The sequence below is a fragment of the Pungitius pungitius genome, chromosome 18 (genome assembly GCF_949316345.1).
Source record: "Pungitius pungitius chromosome 18, fPunPun2.1, whole genome shotgun sequence".
NCBI classification, from domain to species: domain Eukaryota; kingdom Metazoa; phylum Chordata; class Actinopteri; order Perciformes; family Gasterosteidae; genus Pungitius; species Pungitius pungitius.
Window position 1 is genome coordinate 13,943,284 of NC_084917.1, and position 20,781 is coordinate 13,964,064.

At 45.0% G+C, this 20,781-nt stretch overlaps 1 protein-coding gene across 11 annotated transcripts in view; it reads right to left on the reverse strand.

Moving 5' to 3' along the window:
- Window positions 1–20,781, reverse strand: part of tcf4 (transcription factor 4) — a 160,664-nt gene that overhangs the window by 21,493 nt on the left and 118,390 nt on the right. For all 11 annotated transcript variants that reach the window (XM_062558765.1, XM_062558763.1, XM_037484484.2 and 8 more), the window contains 7 exons: window positions 9,172–9,277; window positions 7,205–7,353; window positions 6,761–6,923; window positions 4,584–4,654; window positions 4,343–4,421; window positions 1,784–1,863; window positions 1,254–1,460 (listed from right to left, as the gene is read on the reverse strand). In XM_062558765.1, the coding sequence (XP_062414749.1) occupies window positions 1,254–1,460; window positions 1,784–1,863; window positions 4,343–4,421; window positions 4,584–4,654; window positions 6,761–6,923; window positions 7,205–7,353; window positions 9,172–9,277 (855 nt within the window). The remainder of the gene's footprint in view (window positions 1–1,253; window positions 1,461–1,783; window positions 1,864–4,342; window positions 4,422–4,583; window positions 4,655–6,760; window positions 6,924–7,204; window positions 7,354–9,171; window positions 9,278–20,781) is intronic.

Sequence of the window (20,781 nt, forward strand, 5' to 3'; positions counted from 1 at the left end):
TTAAACTTCAATTTCACAAACTCCTAAATGACATAATGAATCCAAAACACACTATAATCCTTCTTCCACTTTGGTCAAATCGTTATGTACGCAGTGTAAAAAGTGGACAAACTAACATTTAAGTTAACCAATTATTTTCCTAAGCTTCAAAGTATTTACTGACAGTGGTGATTAACAAGTTACTCTATAAATCAGATTTATTTTCCTTTTAAATATATACACATTTTTTGATGACTTTTTCTGCCACAATAAGCTAAAAACCAACCCTGAAGTGCGTTGTGTTTGTGTACCTAGTTAATGTGCACTAACAATACATTAGCCTCTCTAGCTGACACCAGTGTAGCCGGGCACGCAGTGTGTGTGGTGGGTTCTATCACCGCTTGTCTGCTGGAAACCACAGCGTGAGAAGGGAAGCCCTCCAGGAAACTAAAACTTCAATTGATAGATGGTTTTGTGTGGATTGAACAAGGGTTCAGTGGGAAGCAGGCACATGTAAATGACATGTGATCTAATGTAATGGAACGGGGGGGGGCACACTCTGAGCGACCAGTGAGCAGCGCACTAGTGAGTTGAGTTCAGAACTCTGAATGACACTGTTCACACGACTTTGCAATCACTGTTAATGTAAATGAAGGGACACCTTTAAGAATGAACAACGCAATACACATAATAGAGGAGAGAGAGACAAAGGAGGGAGGCAGGAAGCTGGACAGATGTGCGTGAGAAGAAGATATTCTCTACGGGGGCCAGACACACAAACTCCCCTCAGGTGCTCTACGTTCAGGAGAAGACAAATCAAAGTGAATACTTTTAACAAAGACCAGACAGATGGACGTCAACTGCCGTACGGTGAGGACACCGTGAGGACGCCTCGAGGACACTAAAGCTGCTGACAAAATGTCATCTGCTGTGTGTGTGTGTGTGTGTGTGTAGGTGTTTGACTATAAACAAAAGTTGTGAAGCACAAGTAAACAAAGTATGTCTGAATGAACATGTTCAGGCATGTGAGCGTTTCCTAATTTTCTCTCCCACCCTGCTTTTTCTCCTCATGTCACACAGCTGTTTGGGGCTTTGTGTTTGTTGTTTGAAGTCGACAAAAAAAGAAAACATGGAAAGCATTACTGCTGCCGGTCAGACTTAACACTTTCAGTCCTCCTCGCCAATCAATCAAACAAAACAATCCCAGTGAGGGCCGCCTACAGGGGGGACTGACGGGTCTTCTGCACCCCCCCCCCCTTCCACTCAGGACCTACCATGAGTTGTCTGTTGGCCGACAGCAGTCCCGACCCGTACCCGCTGCTCAGAGGGCCCATGGCGCCGTTGTGCGTGTGCGCGGCCCCGATGAGGTTGTGCATGTCGCCGTGGCCGCCGGGCCCACCCGTCGCCGGGCCCACCGCGTGGCTCCGCAGCACGTGGATGGCATCGTCCAAGCGCTCCAGGCGGTCCTCGATGCGACTTTGCTGTGGAGCGGGGGGGGGGGGGGACAGAACGAGATGAGAAGACGTCATTCTGACCATGCAGGTCGGATGGAACGGAAAAGTTCTCCGTCCATCTAGGACACCCTGATGAATACATTCTTAGTCCAAAACACACAATGAATTGGCCATGTGGTTTAATTAACTACAGCGACTAACTTAGAAAAAGAACTACAGATTTCTAAGCTCCTTTGAAAGATGTACATCTTCAGTGCCACAGGTAAGGCCAGGACGTCTGCACCTCAGACAGAGTGGAGGTGAACGCATGTCATACATCAGGCGGGTGGTTGTGGCGTGCGTGTGCGTACCAGAGAGTGCAACGGAGCCTCGTAGTTCGGCGACGACGCTCCCTGTCCGCCGTTCCTCGACCAGACAGCTGAACTGGCAGCTAGGACAGAGGAGACAAGGAAACGCCATCAGGAGACCAGGTTGAAGGAACAAGGGTGCAGTAGAATGCATGAGCGGGGGCGATCTGGCAGAGGGGAGAACTATTGGACTTGGTGTTTCTTCCTTAGTGTTCACTGTTTAGTTTGGTCGGAACCGGCTTCCCGGGTTTAACTCGCTTCTCCCCCACTGCACGCTGGGATAGGCTCCCGCCCCCCTCAGCGACAAACGGACGGCTGCCTGTCGGCTCTCCTTTTAGAAGTCGAGGAAGCGAACCACTAGAGGAACATGTGAGGAGGGCTTTGGCGTATCCCCGTGGTGGCCGGACATCATGAACGTGCAGATGAGCCCTCGTACCTCGTAGCAGAAATGCTAATAGCAGGCTTTTGTCTTTGAAAAGCAAGGTACGAGTGGTTGATTAGCATGGGCCCTCCGCAGGATGAACACGCATTGTGCCTCTGTTCTTTTCTGCTTTTGTGTTTGCCGCCACTCCGAGGGGCCGCGCCTCAATCCCCGGCTCTCATCAGTCGGTAGACGGCGACTTGTGTGGATTCACATCAATACGAGGCCGCTTTACAGGCGCCTTTAAACAGCGCTGCAGTTTCAGCTTCAAAGCAGCGAGCTCGCCGACATCACTACAAATACCTGCTTTTGGATCAGCGTCTCCGGGTTTCTAAGGTGAATCACTTCTATTCACAGATACTCTGGTGGTGGGTGCATCTTGTTTGTGGTCAGAAATGACAGGGGAAGATACAGCTTGCAGACAGTGTTTTTTTACTGTCATGTTCCAGTCATTATTTCAGACCGATCGTTTAAATCACCTTCCATGGAGAGTCCCTCTCACCGTGAAGGCAGATCTGTGAGAGGCATCTTGCGTCTCCTTTTGTGACCCGGCGAGCCAACGCAGAAGTGGCCATGCTGCCCGAGTGGGTCACGCTAGCTCTCCGAGAAGCGTTGGATCTCCCACCACGTGGATCATTACGCTCAATTGAGAGTTAAGAGCCATAAAAGCTTTCTGGGCTCACGCGATTGTTTCATTTCAATTGTAATGAAAATGCCAGGACAAAAATTGGTGCTTTTATCCAGGCGGGTGAAATAAGCGCTCGTGACTCATCTCTTTTTCTTAAATCATTTTCCTCTTCCTTGTTTTCCTTCTGATTCCTATTCGCTGTCCTTGCCCCATCATTATATTCACTTGTCTCCTCTTCTTGTCTTTCTTCTCTTGTCTTTGTTCTTAAACCCATCCACTTCTTGTGTTGCTCCCTATTTTCACTTCCTTTTATTCTCTCCTTCTCTCATTCCTCTATGTCCTTTCTTCTTAATTCCCCTCTCTTTCCCCTCCTGACCTTATCCTCCTCTCACCTCTTCTCTGCCCTCACCACAGATCTATCCTTTACAACTCGGATCTCATCTCATTAGCTTCCCGTTTTGTCTCACAGTCTTTTCTTTTCCCTCTCCTCTATCCATAATACATGCTCATTACCATATGCTAATTAATAAATAATCACCTGGGATCATTCATGTGCAAATACAAATATATGTCTTAGATTATTCTGAGTCCGACTCTGTAAAACAACCCTGCAGAATTAGCCTGAATATCAATTTGCATGTAGTTTGCTCTAATAGGCGTCATTTCTAATTTGTAAAGAGTGGAGTAACTCCGACACAATGATAAACACCAATTAGAGTTTAGCAGGCGATATCCAAGGTAGCTATAAAGACGAGAGGAGGAGAGGAGATGGAAGAGGGGGAGGCGGGCCGGTAGGTTTGACAGCGATAAGTCAAAGTGGTGCTGCTAATTTAAACTAATCAGTCGCAGGGTGCGGCACAGAATTATCAAACAGTGTGTGTCGCGGCCACAATTACAGACAAATCTGACACAACTATTATTAGGAGAAGTAATTTATCACCATAAGGAGCGAGAACAGTTTACCACTTCAGCGGCAAGGCGAAGTAATGGGTGGAAATAAGAGGAAGAGAGGGAGGAAGGTACGGAGAAGAGACACAGCATCCAAAATGTGTTCTCACTGTTTTATTTTACGCCAGGGGACGGAACTTAAAAAGTAGAAATCGCTTTTTAATTAATTCCATGAAGATTTTGCTTTTTAAAGCTAAACGTGCTGTTGTTAGTTTTCTTGAATGTGCTTTTAAATATTTTTCTTACTTCTCCATCCCATGGCTGTATTCGTGCCATTTGAAAAAAAGGTCAGGTCTCAAGTCATCTGAAACGAGTCATGTCTCATTTGAAAGCGGTTCATATTCGGGATTGATGCACTTTCATCAAAGTCAATTTCAAAGTAATGTAAGTAAGTCTAATCTCAAGTGAATCATGTTTCAAGTCAAGTCATTTCAAAGTCAAAGCTCTGTGATTTGTGAAAATCCAACTCCAGTGCAAGTCCGCTTCGTCTCCTCCAGCCGCCGTGGTTGACTGTGTGACGATGTATCCGGTGTGTTGTGACTGGACAGTGAGAGTCATGTGGTACCTGTGAGGGAGGGCGGGGAGCCGACTGGCGTGGAAGGGTTGGATGAGAAGCTGTTGTTTGTGTGGTCCGGAGAGTAGATCTGGAGAAAAATAAAGGTCAGAAAAGCATGCAGAATAACATCGACATGGGTGGATCACAATTGCAACAGACACACAAAAGAAAGACATTATGTATTGACAAAAATACTAAGTTGATATCTCACATGTATACGAGTGCATCTGTTTGTGTTTGCTGCACTTACGGATGCAAGTGCTTTCCCTAACGCGTCTCCTGTCTGAGAGCTGCTGGCTGCCGCACTCTGCGCCCTGTTAGCTGTGACACACACACACACACACACACACAGGAAGAAGAAGGATATATTCTCATAAAACAGCATGTCTTTCAAATCACATATTGATCATTTTATTTGCACATCATCAATCGGTCTGTTTCACACAACAAAACAGTTATTATTAATAATCCATCTGAAGATGGAACTGTCACATTCGCGAGTTAATGTGTGTTCCTTTTCTTCACATGAACACACAGTGTGGCAGCCCTGCTGTGCACTGAATGATGTGGACATTAAGATCTATTTATAGCATGGAATCCTGTCTGATGCTGGCCCCAGACCATGATGCATCTCTTCTGAGGTGCATTTAACCCTTGTAACACGATTACATGGAACTTAATGTTTTCCTCGGCTAATAACAAAGCGCCATCCCAGATCACCTTTGAATCCAAGCGTCTCAGCAATTCCATTCCACTCCACTGACTTTGCTTCAAATTCATAAAAAACATGGTGGTGTGTGACCTGACCTTCTCATTGACGAATGTCAGAGGACAGAATCCAACAACATCTAACCTCTCTTCACATTGTCACTGACTGACTGCAAATGGTCGACTTCACGGGTAAATCTGTTTCACACACTTGAAGAGCACTGAGGCCACAGAGGAAGGAAGTGACCTCACAGGACCAGATGAGCGCCCCCCCCGCCCCCACACACACACACACACACAAACAGACTGAGGCAGAGGAACTCATCTCCCCCGATAGCTGATCCCAGATGGAAAGTTTACGCTCGCACACACAAGTTAGACACGTGCACGCCACACACACACACACACACACACACACAGCAAAACACATCCTTTCCTTTCATGGCAAATGAATCCATTACAGAAATTGGCAGGACTGGGCTTCTTTAAGCTGAGAGAGAGAGACAGAGACAGAGAGAGAGCAGCATATGTTTTGGGGTTAAAGCCTCATGTCTCACTCACGCCATACCGCTGGCCTAGTAAACCATCCAAGGGATTACTGCTATACACAAACACACACACTTGTATCCTGACTTGACTCATAATTTAGAACACATGCAGTAGAAAATATTTTCATAAATGGGAGCTTATAGCTGCAAAGAGGAGAGCTTTAGGATAGTTTTGTCTGTCCATCCTCAATAAGAAATACGGTTTGGATGAGTTTACACTATACATAATGAACCAAGCGAAGGACGAGTCGCCGAGGACGCCCATCAATGGCGTTCACTGGAATGCACGACCAAGATGGAGATTTAATCAGAGGTCTTTGACCCTGGTTATTCATTTTAATTCTAAAAATGTTAACAGACCACTGGACTGCAGCTGTGGTAAGTGTGGATTCACGTCGCCGAGGAGGAATGTAGCTTAGTGTTCGATCATCTGATACACAGTCACTGCATCTTCCACAGGACAATACACTTAAAACACATGAGTGCAATATTTGTTTGAATTTACCAACTCTTTGTGCAGATAAATTGGATAAAAATAGAATTGAAACACTAAACAGTAGCGCGTTTGCTAGCTCGGACCGGCACAGGGAAACGGCCTGTTATAAGAAGTCTGCATTTAAACAACATTGCCGTCTCTTTTTTAGCTCCATGTTTGCTCTACGCTCATCTGCTCAGGCCCGTGTGTGTGTGTGTGTGTGTGTGTGTGTATCATATCTTCATGGAATGTTCAAGACGTCTTACTATGAAAACAAACTTTCAATCTGTTTCTTATTGCTAGTCATGTTTTTCTATTGGATTCAAAGCAAGGGGTCCATATGGCACGCTGAGTGTGTGTGTGAGGATGTGTGTGTGTGTGTGAGTTTGTTGGTGATGTCAAGGTCGAACCAAAACAGAGTTCTTCAGTTTCTGACCCCCCGCCTTCCCGCCTTGCTGTAGTTATTGGTGGTTTGAATCATCTGAGGCGGATCACAGCAGGCTCTCCAATTATGAGATGGTTAAAAAAAACAATTCCATTATTTTCAAATTAGATTTAAAAGTTTTTTGGTCTATAGTTTGTGAGCGAACTTCAAATCACTTTTGCGAGACAATTGAAAGCACCTGTGACCTTGTCTTAAAAAGTAGTGATGACATGGGAAACCGAGTCAGCAGGGTATAGAGTTTGGTGTCTTACCCATGATGCTTTCTGTGCCATTGGTGGAAGCGGTGCACGAGGCGGTGCTGTAGTGGTTCCCGCCTCCCCCGCTCCCTCCCCCTCCTCCCCCCGCCCCTCGGTGGAAGCTGGACATGGGGGGGAGGCTGGAGTTGATGTCTGTAGACGAGTGGGACGGGTAGCTCTGCAGAGAGACGGGACTGAGTCACTAATACAGGCCTCCATGAAACTTCCCCCATCACATTAAGGGTATGGTTATGTTTGAATGTGTAAATGAAGCATTGTCATTAAATACCTGTTAATTTGAACATTTCCACAGCAGAACCATTGGGCTCAACATTCTATTCATATTTTCTTGACTTAGTCAAAAGTCAAACGGTTGTTATAAAGGAATTTGGGTTATCTGTGGTATCACCCAATAATTCACTCAAAAATAAACTGACTGTGATTCACAGCTCTGCTCACCAATCTGTCGTGAGGGTGAACCCCGCAGTAGGAGGAGCTCTGGGAGGGGCCGTGGGACGAGTTCCCGCCCCCCAGCATGCTGCCGTGGTAACCTTGCTGGCTCATGCTGCTGCTGCTGCTGCTCCAGGGGTCGCCGCTGTGGTGACCGTCTGACACGGAGAGACAGGAGAGAGACAGGTACATGTGATAACGAGCTGCAGGCTGGAGGATCAGCGGAATGAAACACACACAGGTTCCTCTCTGATGTCCGAAACTTCCTGTGATGCAGTTTGGGCCACCGACCTACTTCATGCATTGACCTGATTTCACTACACAGTTGTGTAAGTGCAACAACTAAGTGTTCCTAATTACCTGGTCAGACAGAACTTTACTGTACAAACCTGCTTCCTGGGACCATATGTTCCAACATCGTCAACCGTCATCAGTACATAGACAACAAAAAATATATCCACAGAAACAGGAAATCTAAACTACCGCACAAAGGGAGGCGCACACCTGCATGTAGCTGTATTTATGTAACCACGACAACATCAAATACACATTACACGCATTTCCATAGCTGCAAATAACAATTATTTTGATAATCGGTTGATTATTTTTTGGATTAATCAGATAAAAAAAAGCATTAAAAAGCTTTGATTACCTACCCTTTATTCTTAAACAGAACTGCAAATTCCCATTGCAAAAATTCTTCAGAATGAACAGGTTGCTTATTGAAGATAATAATAATTTATAAAAAATAAAGAAAAATACAAATCAAAAAATTAAACAGGATTCTCTGTACCACACTCACAGACACACACACTCAGACACCCTCTCATGTTCACTTGAAGCGTATTCATTAAATAAGTTAAGTAAATGTATACACATTCTAAGTACAGCTAAAAAATACCTATAGTGCTATGCGATTAATTTAAAATGCCATTAAAAGGACAACACACAAATATATCTGTCAACAATAACCGATAAGCACAAAATATCTACATGACAACAGATTAATGGTCTAAAAAGGTGAGTCTTGTTATTAGCGAGCTAACGCTAGCTTGATCAGCTGAATAATGAGTAAACAGCAGCAGCTGCTGGAGGCTCCTTATGTTCCTCACGTCAAGACGGGACAGCGTGGTGCTCCTGTGCCATGTTATGTTGACTTATTTTGCCATTTACACACATTTAAAGTTTATTTACAGTATTTGTAATACTGCATAGTGTCCTCCTTTTTGGAGTGTTGTGGACATGGTACATGTGACTCACAGCCGGTGCTGCTGGCTGCTCTTTTCTCTGCGTCGGCGTCCGCGCGCATCTCCGCAACAATCCGTAATAATCGCGCAACACTTTTAATGATCGATTTTTATCGATTTGATCGATTTGTTGTTGCGGACCTCCAGGGCACTTTTTACTTTCCTTAGTCATCACAGTAATCACAGTAACCAGCTTGTGTGTAGAGCACACAGAGGATTGCCGTCACATTTCATTTTGGATGAGAAACTTGAATATTTGTTTGAATACAAGTGCTTGAAGAATTAGTTTTCACGGTAACATACCATTGATAATTAACCATGAGCTGTGTAACTTTCCAACCCTCGTAACAGCCCCTGGTGTGTGGTAAAAAAGAGTTGCTGTCGATTACAGCTGTTGGAAAGAAAATCTTAATGGACAAACATCGCAATCAACAGGTCTTTTTTTTAATTGAAAGTTAGCGAGTTGTGCATCACTACTATTGGACGCATTGGGAGTATGCAGCCGTGGGAAGCAAGGGCCTCGCTCAGCGCAGTGGGACGCGGTTGGCGTGAAAGCAGTGCTACCAGGCAACGTGCACATCCGCCAAAGAGTTTGGGAGCAATCAACTTGCCTTAATGCATTGAGGGTTTCAGCCACAGAAAATGATCCATGATCCACTCTAAACTCAGGAATCCACTGCAATGGGATCTGATGTGTGTGTGTGTGTGTGTGTGTGTGTTCTTGCATACCTGGCATGAAGAATGAGCCTGGGAAGCCAGCGCTGGGAGGTTTGGAGGAGGGATAGCCCGGTGAGTCCCTGTTGTAGTCTGCCGTGCTGGCAGACGGAGCATACACCTGCAACACAAAGCACACACACACACACACACACACGGTCACTGAAGGGCCTCTGATCAAACACAACTTGTTCTAACAGACAGCTCACAGACAGACAGAAGCCACACATTGACACAACTCTCTCCTTAACTCGGACCTCAACATGAAGGCTCCCAACACATCACTTCCTTATTTTCCTTTGCTTTGTATTTTAATACAGGAGGAAAAACGATATCCCGATCCAGGAGCTTTGTTTGTTTGTATTTACAGTGTCTTCATTTTGTGAAATAAATTCCAAAAAGCACTTTACAAGAAACATTTGATGTTATAATTTAGGTTTTATCTTGTGAATATATTAATTGTTAAACTTTTATTCTGTTAGAATATACATATATTTATATATATATATATATGCATCATTCATAGCCCATTTTGAATAAAGTTCATAGTAATATTTACTACTTTAAAAATGTCTTAACTAAAAAAAAAAACTAAAAGCCATGCGCCGCGTCGCAAAAAGCGCTCTCAGAGGGGCAGCAGCCCCGCAGCAAACAGGCTGTGACACCAGCCGCCCGTCAGCACCCCCAAACAGCCGACGCTGCTCTTCGGCGGCTGCGTGAGAACGCGATGCCTGTGTTTGGTCATGCCTTCGACCGGGGGTCCCTGCAGCATGCCTCCACGTGCGCGTGCGTAGCGTGGCGTGCAAACACCCAGCCGTGACACTAGCCTGCGCAGCATGACGCAAACCCTGGAACAGCTGTTGAAAGCACTCTTCTCTCTTCTCCGACTTCCACACTGATTCACATCAATAAAATCAAACTCTGATCTTCTGCCGTCCCCTGGAAAAGACACGAGCTGCTCTGCTAACTTGAGAGGATTTGCATACGGATGGAACACAGATGCGGTGAGAGCCGAGCTGCTGATAAAACGCAGACAGAAGAAATAAAAGGAAAAGGTGGAGCGACTAAAAAGATGAACTTGAGGGCATTACGAAAACAATAACTTCACCACACTCCCTGAGAGATATTATTAAAAACTGTTTTTAGATCTCTCACTCGCCGCTGTGTATTCTAAAAGGATCATGTGACCAGACGGAGAATCATGGCAGGAATCGGAGCAGCAGGTGTGCACAGGTGTGATGGTTGCAGCATGAGGAGATGCATGCGGATGCACAGGGGCTTCATTCAGTTCCACATTAGCACCACGTCATCTCTTGACAGGAGCCTGGTGTGCAGAACAAAGTAGGGGTCTCCAGAGGTCAGAGGGCCCCCTCAAAGGAGTTTTTCAAAAATCAGAAGCATTTAATTAAACTTTTTTAAAGGCTAACTAAAGCCCAGTAGATGAACTAAATGAGCCCTCCTGGTTCTTAGGAAAGGACCAAGGGAGTAAGGGAGTAAGGGAGTAAGGGCGCAGCCTTCGTGCAGGGCTAATTCAAACAGATCGTGCTACTTTCGCCAAGTTTTTCCCTTTACAATTCAGAGAGAGTGCATCGTAATCGCCTGTCGCATACACAAATCCACGGCTGGAGCTCTGCAACCCTTTGACCGTACTCTAAAAGGAAGGACTTGGATGTGTATAATAAAAATAATAACTTTTGTCCGCAAAGAATACTTCAGCCTCTCCGCTTTTCACTATCAGCCGTGTAGCGAGACCCTAATGCAGCCAACTGGTTTGTAGAAACAATCTCCCAACCACACACACACGCATACACACATAAAAAAAACCTTAAATCTACAGATGTAAGGTGCTAATGAGCTGGGAGATGCTGTTGCTTTCCCACAATGCAACTTGCAGGAGGTTAGTCTCTGTAGTAACACACACACACATGCATGCAAGCACACACTAACACACACAGGGTCTGTAAATGTCATTAGACCTGAACTGAAATCCCCCCTCCTCCCTCCCTCCTCCTCTCCTCTGAGAACTCAGTGTTCTGATGATAAAACCACATTTATTGACCCAAAGCTTGTACGTGAAAAATCTCACACACACACACGCACTTGTTCCTGTATAAAATATTCGGATACATGTCTCGTACTTTCCCATTGAATGGGTTGTTAAACTGGCAATGAAACGCTGCGATTTGTGCGTCTGTGTGAGTGCATTTTTGTGAAAGTGTGTATGCGCGTTACAGAGAGACAGAAACAGGTGCAGAGTGTGTTTAAGTCTGAGGAATGCAGAGAGACACAATAACAAACCGGCTTCCTGCATTCTGTCACACACACACACACAGATACAGCACTGTTAGAATTCCCACAGTTAGTAGCAGGCGGACTTGGCCACAAACCAGAGAGAAGTAACAAAAACCATAGAAACCAGAGACCAGTGGAACATCTTCTAGCAGCCCAGTTTAAGTACAGCCAGAGATATAATCAGTACCGATAAGACCGCTTCTGATCCCGACCACAATAGAAACCAATTTAGTCAGACTCAGCGTGACCACAACGGGAACCGTCCAAACCACCAGCACCGATGGGGCACGGTACCAGAGCCACATCAAACCAGGTCAGTAGTGCAAAATGATGGTCTTGGCCACAGTGGAAAGAGGTTGGACAGGTCCTGTAGCATCGACCCCAGTGAGTTCTCTGTGTAAGACTCAATGAGTGAAAGGAGGACCTATACCACAGTGGAACAACACGAACCAGGGGTCTGTACCGCAGCAGAGACACGATAGAGACACAGTTACTGCACAATGATGGAAACCAGTTTGAAAGCACCAGCACCTAAATCTGAGCACCATCTCTTCTGTTTCTACTTACGGGTCAGAACCCAGTTTCACCTGGTTCAAGGTACTAAACACAAACCAGAGATATTATATATATTTACACACACACATACTCACAAATACACGGTATGATAAATCTGCACCGTGGTCATGTTCACATAATGTACGACATTCAAGGTCATGTTTCTAATACGATGCTCCCCACCCTACAAATACGAGCTAGTAAAGACAACTATTAGTCTACAACAGGATTCAGCTGGGTATCCAGGACACCGCGGAGAAAGCAAACACCCCGGGGACGTTAAGTGTCCTTGTTTCAGTTATGACTTGTTGACAGCGATGGGAATGCTGCTGGACCCTGAAGGCTTTTGTTGGACTGGAAAGAGAAACGGGAAAAACAATAAATGGAACATGGCGAAATGCTTGGAGTTGGCTCCTGATGAAAAAGGCCGTAGAAGGGGAAAGAGGGGAAGAAAAGAAGAATGGGGCTTTTTGTCTTTGTTTGTCTTTTGATGCTTCTTCTCCGCATTATTGTCTCCAAATGTGGGGAGCATCTGTCCAACCTCCCCTCTGCTCCGGCACCGAGAGGGAAGGGAAGGTGGAGAAAGAGGGAAGCTCCTCCACCTCCTCTTCTTCTTCTACTATTAACCTGTGTGCCTGTCCCACTGTCTGTGCATTAAAGACTCAGGCCTCCTCTCTTATCGATGTGGATTCCTAACTCAGGACATTGTCCACTCCGTTCCTTTCCTCACTTGTTTCCTCCTCTCAACTCTTCACTTGGGTCAAACACCAACTGCACTTATAATTTAGTCCTCCTTTTTCTCAAATCTGGACGTGCGGGTCAACGCCAGAAGACAGAAATCTGCATTTTGTCTCGCTCTCTTTCTCTCTCTCTCCCTTTCTCACACACACAAACACACACACACACAGTTTACCATGCTTCATCCAAAGCAGATGTGCTGGAATGTGAACACTCAAACGAGCAGTTACGAAACCTCTTGACAGACACACACACACACACACACACAGTCGGCTGCACCTGTGCCTGTCCAATTTTCTCTCCCTCTCTGTTTCCCTCCCCCCTTCCCTCCCCCCCCAGCCCCTCGCCCTTCCAACGCGCTGCTCCCTCTTCCGTCTCCCCTTCACTCGCCTTCGGGCGGACATTTTAGCGCCACAGGGAGCGCAAACACTGGAGGCGACGCGCTGACAAATGTGCGTCGTACAATTTGAAACCATTAGCGACTCATTTACCGCATCACACGTTTTTTCATTTCAGGCCGCTTTGAAGCAAATGCAACCATCCGTCTCCTCCACCTGCCAACAACACCTGTAGACGGAGGTAGTCACCTCCGCCCGCCGTACCTGCTGAGCCCCGTCCGGAGACAGATGTGGGAAAGCGAAATCAGACGCGCCACAGTCGGATCAAACACATTTCCAGGCTGCTGCGGGCGGGGGTGTATGTTTTTCCGATGCATTTTATAGCGCAGATCTGGGCCGCGGCCCTCGGAATCCTCTGAAGGTTAATTATGCTCCTGATTCAAAACACATGCACGGTGAGTGTGTGTGAGTGTGTGTGTGTGAGTGTGTGTGTGTGTGTGTGTTTGTGGGATAGCAGAAGGAAATCCCACCCACCACCTCTGAGCCGAGCCCTTTATTCTACCAACCTTCAATTGCACTAATGTGAACCAGATGTACACACACACACACACACACAAACACACAAACACAAATACACAGAGTTTCGAGCATGGCTGCATAATTGACTCCATATGATGCAGCAGAAAGAAGAGGGAGACAATAAACAGAGGGAGGACAGAAGGAAGAAGAGACACCAAAAGAGCATTACAAATCAGAAATAAAGAGAAAGTTTTATATTTACACACTTTAGATTATACAAGCTCAACAACTGAATCCGATAAAGGAAAAACACACACACAAGACAAGAAAGGAAGATTTAAAAAAAGTTTAAAAACAGATTACCACGACAACATTATTTTTGAAATACTTTTAAAACAGAAAGAGACACAAAGTCAGGGAAAGAAAAAGGATGTTAGAAAGTCATGATGGAAACACATGAGCTCATGTAAAGAAACACACACAGACACACATTTGCCAAAAATACCCATGTGTAATTGAAAACATCCAGAGCCTTCACACAGAGTTTCATGGACATGGAATCACATTCTTCAACTCACTAGTAACAGAAAGCGCACACACACACACACACACACACACACACACACACACACACACACACACTCCCTGTGGAGCTCAAGCTTCCTGTGGCTTGATTAGAGCCCCCTATGTGAAGACAAGTGGAATCAGCATGTATGTGTGTGTGTGTGTGTGTGTGTGAGAGAGAGTGTTAGCATGCTGCACCTGTGACTGAGGGGGGGTCGAGTTACTCAGACATAAAACACAAGGGGCTAGACAGAGAGAGAGAGACAGAAAGGTGTGAGCGGCTGTGAATTTTCTGGCTTTTAAAAAGTGTTCTGAGGACGTGTAAGTGAGGAGGAACGCAGGAGGAACCACTTCCTCTCTCCTACACACACACACGCAAACACACACACACACGTGTCCTCATAGAAGGTTTCCATTATTATAATCAATGACGTATTCCTCCATCTATCTTGTTTCCCCTCCCTTCTTCCTGCTTCCTCGTCTTCTCCTTTTTTCGTTTCCTACCCTCCTCTCCTACTTCCCCCTGCCCTGTGTCCTACTCTCCTCTCCTCGACTGTCCTCCCCTTTCCTCTCCTCTGAGTGAAATAGATGATTGTTTATTTTATTATAACTTGTTGAAATAATATAAAAAGGAAAGAAGTATACTATAGAAGCAAAAGCAAAGAACGCACCAATGAAAAAGAACAGAGAGAGTAAGTAGATTGAATCAAATTTAAGAATAACAAACAAATTGTTTAAAACAGAGTGAAGAAAGGAAGCAGGAAGGAGAAGCAGGAAGGCGAAGCAGGAAGGAGAAGCAGGAAGGAGAAGCAGGAAGGCGAAGCAGGAAGGAGAAGCAGGAAGGCGAAGCAGGAAGGAGAAGCAGGAAGGAGAAGCAGGAAGGAGAAGCAGGAAGGCGAAGCAGGAAGGAGAAGCAGGCGGTCCAGTTGTGTGGTGTGTTTACAATGTGGCCTGTGAATGAATTCAAGATGGCGTCATTCTCGTCAACACCCGCATCATCAAAGAGTCAGACAGCGCTTCCACTGACCACTAACAGGCTGTGAGGGCCGTGTGAGGCCTCCTCTAGATGGATCCACCAGGGTGTGTGTGGACCAGCATCAGAGGTGCAGACAGATGTAAACAATTACGAACCATCCCTTTTCCGTCCCTCAACACCTGCATCCAATAATCAATCCATTTGTTTATCCCTTCATTCATCCACCCCCTATCATCCATCCGTCCATCCATCCAACCATCGACCCACCGGTTCATCCAACCAGCCTCCATCCAACTCAACTCACCATCGTACTAAAATAATCAAGGCCAATGGCAGTTCATTGGGTGGAGTCACTCTCTCTGATTGTTAGTTTGTGACGATGGGTTTGTATCTGTTTTCTGTGCCTGAACAAGCGGTTTTTATTTTATTTATTATTATATTCTTTTCAAGGCTAAACTGACAAAAATGACTGTTTGTGTCTCCCTGCAAATGGAGCAATAAACAGATTTAGAAAACTCAAACTCTTTCTCTCACACACACACACACACACACGCGCGCTGGTGGCCACAATCCCTTTATCAGCTATTCTTCAACAAAACATTTTGACTAATAATAAAGGCAGGGAGGACTTTTTTTCTGAAGGATTAATAAGAAATGGAATGTGCCCAGCTGCTGCTTTGGATAAGAACGGTCACATCAAAAGTTTTGACAAAAGTGAGATTTCGGTGACTCTCTCGTCATTGCTAGTCACATGACCAACGAGAGTCGTAGTCAGTCAAGCTAATTCCTTTTTTGCCGTGTAACATTTACATTCTGAGGGAAAGTACTCGGGACAAAAACACTTCGTAAAACTGCATTAGCATGCAAATTAATTGCCAGAAAAAAAACACCCTCAGGTTATAAAGGCCTTAATCCTGAGTGTGTGTGTGTGTGTGTGTGTGTGTGTGTAGGCTAATATCACAGCCTTTCACATCTAATTTTCCAGGAAATTGAGTAGGCTCTTCTCATCACACACACACACACACACACACACACACACACACACACACACACACACACACACACGGTGATTTCAGTGATGGGGGAATATAGGGTCCCATAGTGAAAATAATGTGGCTTCATAATATCCCCCATGACACAGGAAATAGCCAGAGGTCTGGGACGGAGTGTGGTAAATGTGTGTGTGTGTGTCTGAAAGGAGAAATACCCATCAGAGGAAGGAAATAACCAATCTCACAGAGGAATGAGGGGTCCATAACTGAGTGCACACACACCTGTGTATTCATTATCAATAGGGCGGCAACTAAGGATTTTTTTCATGAACGATTAATCTATTTCATTCATTTTTTGATTAATCGATGAATCGGATAAAAACGCATTCATTTGACCGTGCAAATTCACAGAACCAAAAATATTTATCCCTCCCCCTCCGGCCTGTTATTTTGTTGTGTTTATCCGCCACTCCGGTTTTCTCAGAAAAGGTCGGGGACCCCCTGCTCTACACACTCACCGCTCTTTTATACTCAAACATCTCTGCGATGTATCGAGGGCCGCAATAGACGTCAAACACAACTAATCCATGAGGAACTTTAAGGATCAATTTTTTTTTGAGTATCTCAATTAAGTCCATGGAAAACATTTAATGTTCATTTCCAACAACAGCTTTCAGGCCTTTTTAAACCCACAAATTAGAAATGTTTCATACTTTTAACAGTGCAGTAAACTATAACACAGCGGTCAAGCCGCCACATTCCATAAGTTTCACATTTATTTTCATATTGATTTTGCAACATTGGGCTCCGCACACAGACACACACACACACACACACAGACACATATGCAAGCATTCAACACAATTACTAATCCTCACGCCCCCACTAAAACCCTGTAAAGAGCCACTTGTGTGAATGACTTACAGCTGCTTAAAGATAAAACTATTCACACATGAAAGGAGAAAGAAAAAAGGCAAGAAAAGGAGATCATCTTTCTAACCGTGATTCACTATTATTATCATATCATAATCATTATTTGTACTATTATAATAATAATCAAACACAATATGACATGAATAACATGTATCTGCACATTGATAATCAGAGCGAAACTTCTTTCAAAATTAGTTTTAGATCTGTCTATGTGTTTGTGTAGAATCCCACCTCTGTGTGTGTGTGTGTTGACATGCTTTCCCCATCTGTGGCGGCAAACGTGAGAACTGTGTGTTTGATGGTGTGTGTGTGTGTGTGTGAGACGGGGCACAGGTTTTCAGGCCAGAGAACAAATACATTTCTCTACAGGTGACAACTTTTAACGAGTCACTTCCACACTCGTTTTATGAGCCTCCAATTTTCCTTTCAACCGCCAGGACCTTTTTCTTTCTTTTCTCCTGGCAAAGTGACCCCCCCACCCCTCCCCCCACCAATTTCCTTTGGTATAATTACTGCCGCATGCTGCCGACTGACAGCGAGAGTCACAGAGCGCAACGCCACGATCGACACTAGAAACTTCCTCACAAGCTGAACTCTCACACACACACACACACACACAAACAGAGGCCTGGGGTTCTGTATTAATAAACTAGTGAGGACCCTCACTGTCTGCTTTTGAAAATATTTAATAGACTGAGTCTCAAAATAGCTGTCTTTTAATTTTCTATTCCTAGAAAAAGTATTATGCAGAGCCAGTTTGCTCAATAATTAAATCAAGATGTTATAAAGTTTCAGAGAAACACAGATCTTCAACCTACTAAGAGCTGCAGCCTGCAGGGACACACGTTGGCATTCAGATGTACATTGTATAACAGCATCTCCACGTTGAGATACCAGCATGATGTGGTGTATAGAAAGGTTGTACAAGTGATGAAATCCACTCAGGAGAACGCTGTTCACGTTCAGGAGGGAACTAAAGCTTTACTTGTGTGATGTTAAGTAAAGATGAAAATCATCTACGCAAACGTTATTTAACCACACTGGTCACTTTGTTACCTTCTTACCCATCACTTAAAAACAAAGCACAATCTCAAATAGACCAAGAAGATGAGTCTCTTTCCTGTAGCAAGTGCTCTCCGATTGCAATCTAAACAACCCAAACGCCCCATGGACAGCGGGGACTCAGCACATAGATGAAGATTTCCCTTTGCACTCCTCTGGAAATTAAAAAAAACTCCAGGAAGGTATCTGAGGAGAGGAAGCCGGGGTTGGGTTTCAAAGAGCACGACCACGAAGGTGAATGGATCCAAAGATCATCACCTGGTGGTGTTCAGCATGTGCACAAAGAAGAGGAACAGCACCCGAAACACGGAGGCAGGGAGACGCAGAGATGGGCGAGCATTTCCCTCGGCTGTCTGCTGCCACCATGACGGACACACACACACACACACACACAAAAGTGTGCGCTTGGATGGCGCGGTGGCAGCCGGCCCGGAAGCCAATCAAAGCGGCTGTTGCCAACGGGACCCCTGGTCTCTGTTGGTTTGAGAGCAAGAGAGGAGGCAGCACGTGTATTATTCATTTCATTTTCCCTAAGTCTTAAGAGGACATTTTATTATTATTATTGTCTATATTATTATACACAGAAAATGTCATTTACAAAGAGCGATCTGACAATTTATTTGGGTTTTGTTTTGCATCAATCTGCACGGCTTTATTACAAATATTTTGTAGCTCGGCTTCACGAATAATTTTTCAGAGAGTAAATGAATCGAAGTGATAACACACTGTACAGTCCTGAAGGTCATGTGACCTTGGAGACACACAGGAAGCGCTGAGCAGCTGTCAACCACTCAGCTGAATAATGCAGCTTATTGACGATTACGTTTTAAAATAACTGTCCCTCCTGAATTAGGATTGTTTTTGAGCATGTCATGTTAAATTGAGGGTATATTAGGGATGGCTCTGGTGTGTGTGTGTGTGTGTGTGTGTGTGTGTGTGTGTGTGTGTTGCCTTCCCCGTCCCCCTTTTCTAAGATGGCTGCCACAGCAGTTAAATCAGATCTGTGGATTCCAACTCAGAAAGTTGTGAGTTTTACAACATGATCGGGGCCATTGGGGCGCTGGGTTGCAGGGTACCCGTCGTCAAGGCAACGCGCCAGCAGGCCCATAAACAAAGCCAAAAAAGCTAAGATGGCTGCTTTGGCACTTTAATTATTGAAAAGGGTGCAGACGGAGAGTGCGGAGAGCAGTGAGCGCGGCTGCTGGGTCAGTTACCCCGTTGCCACGGTGATGCGCGTTGGCAACGGGCACCAGGGTCTCGTTCACCACGGCAACATAGTGTGGCAACTGCAGCATCCAGCACATGTGGTAACGCAAAGCAAGCGCTAAGATGGCTGCCGCAGGAAATGATGACAACACTTTTCACCTGCTGAGTCTAAATAGTTACACTATGGGGGGTGTTTATCAGATTCAACTTTATGGGATTAAAGAAACTCTAGTTCATGTGACAAATAAAATCTGTACTTTATCAGATAAAAACTAAAAGCAAGATCATCAGATTAAAAACTAAACTATAGTTCATTTACTCTTTTGTACAAACTGTACTTTCATTCAGAACATGAAAGGCGAGTTTTATTTAAACCCTTCAGCGAGGTCTAAATGAATAGCATAGAAACTTCACCAAGTTCACAAGTCCATCATCATATCTGCCGCTACGCAGTCAATCATTTGAACCTACACCATTACAATAAATATAACATACTCCGTGTTAAATGCTGTCATTTTATACATTTTCCCCGACACCCGGCCGAGTGGGCTTCAACCACTAATGTCGAGGTGAAGGGTCGGAGTCATTTGCCGTTTTAATCATTGAGATAAACACATCTCAAAGTGCTTCAAATCTGAAAGATACACCTGTTGTGCTGTTCTTCTGCTCATTATTTTGCAGTAAAAACAGATTACGGTGAGCGAGTCAGAGGGAGAGGGAGAGAGCACTAAAGCACTAAACAAACCAACATACATTAACACACTTAATCCTTCATCTCCCTCATTTTGGCTGGCGGGGATTTTAACCCTTGACCCCTTCCCGTTGTGAGAAGCTGTGCAGCCATTACAGCGATCCAGACTGCGGCGCTACGTCACCGGATCTCTTTGCCCCGTCTTTAAATGGATCGTGCCTGGGTGCGCATTCCATTTAAAGCCATTACAGATCAGTTTGATGATGTTGATACGGATTTGACTCTCTTTACTCCAGTTGAGTTGGACTCCAATGTTTTCCTCACGCTCACGCAGTAATCCTCTCTCAGCACAGAGGGAAGGAAATATTTGGGAGGGAAAAAAAAAGGGGGCTACCTTAAGTCAGTGAAAAGAAGCCAGAGGATGCACAGAGGTCAAGGTGACACATGTCAGCGCACATGGACACACAACTACATACAACCACACACACTAGCTTCAGTGTTAAAAAACGCCTCTTCACACCACTTTCCCCTCTCTAACGTATCTTACCACTGCCCCTCAGATGCTGTCAGAGATCAAATTTAATTAATCCAAATGTAAATCTGCTGTTTTTAGCCTGAACCTGTGACCCCCCCCCGACAAAAACCCACCACGGATGAAACGCTTTCTTCAGCGGCAGGATAGACGCAGCCTGCGAGCCTCTAATAGCCAACATATGGAAGCTGGCTCAGTTGCCAGCCACACAATCAGGACTACATTAT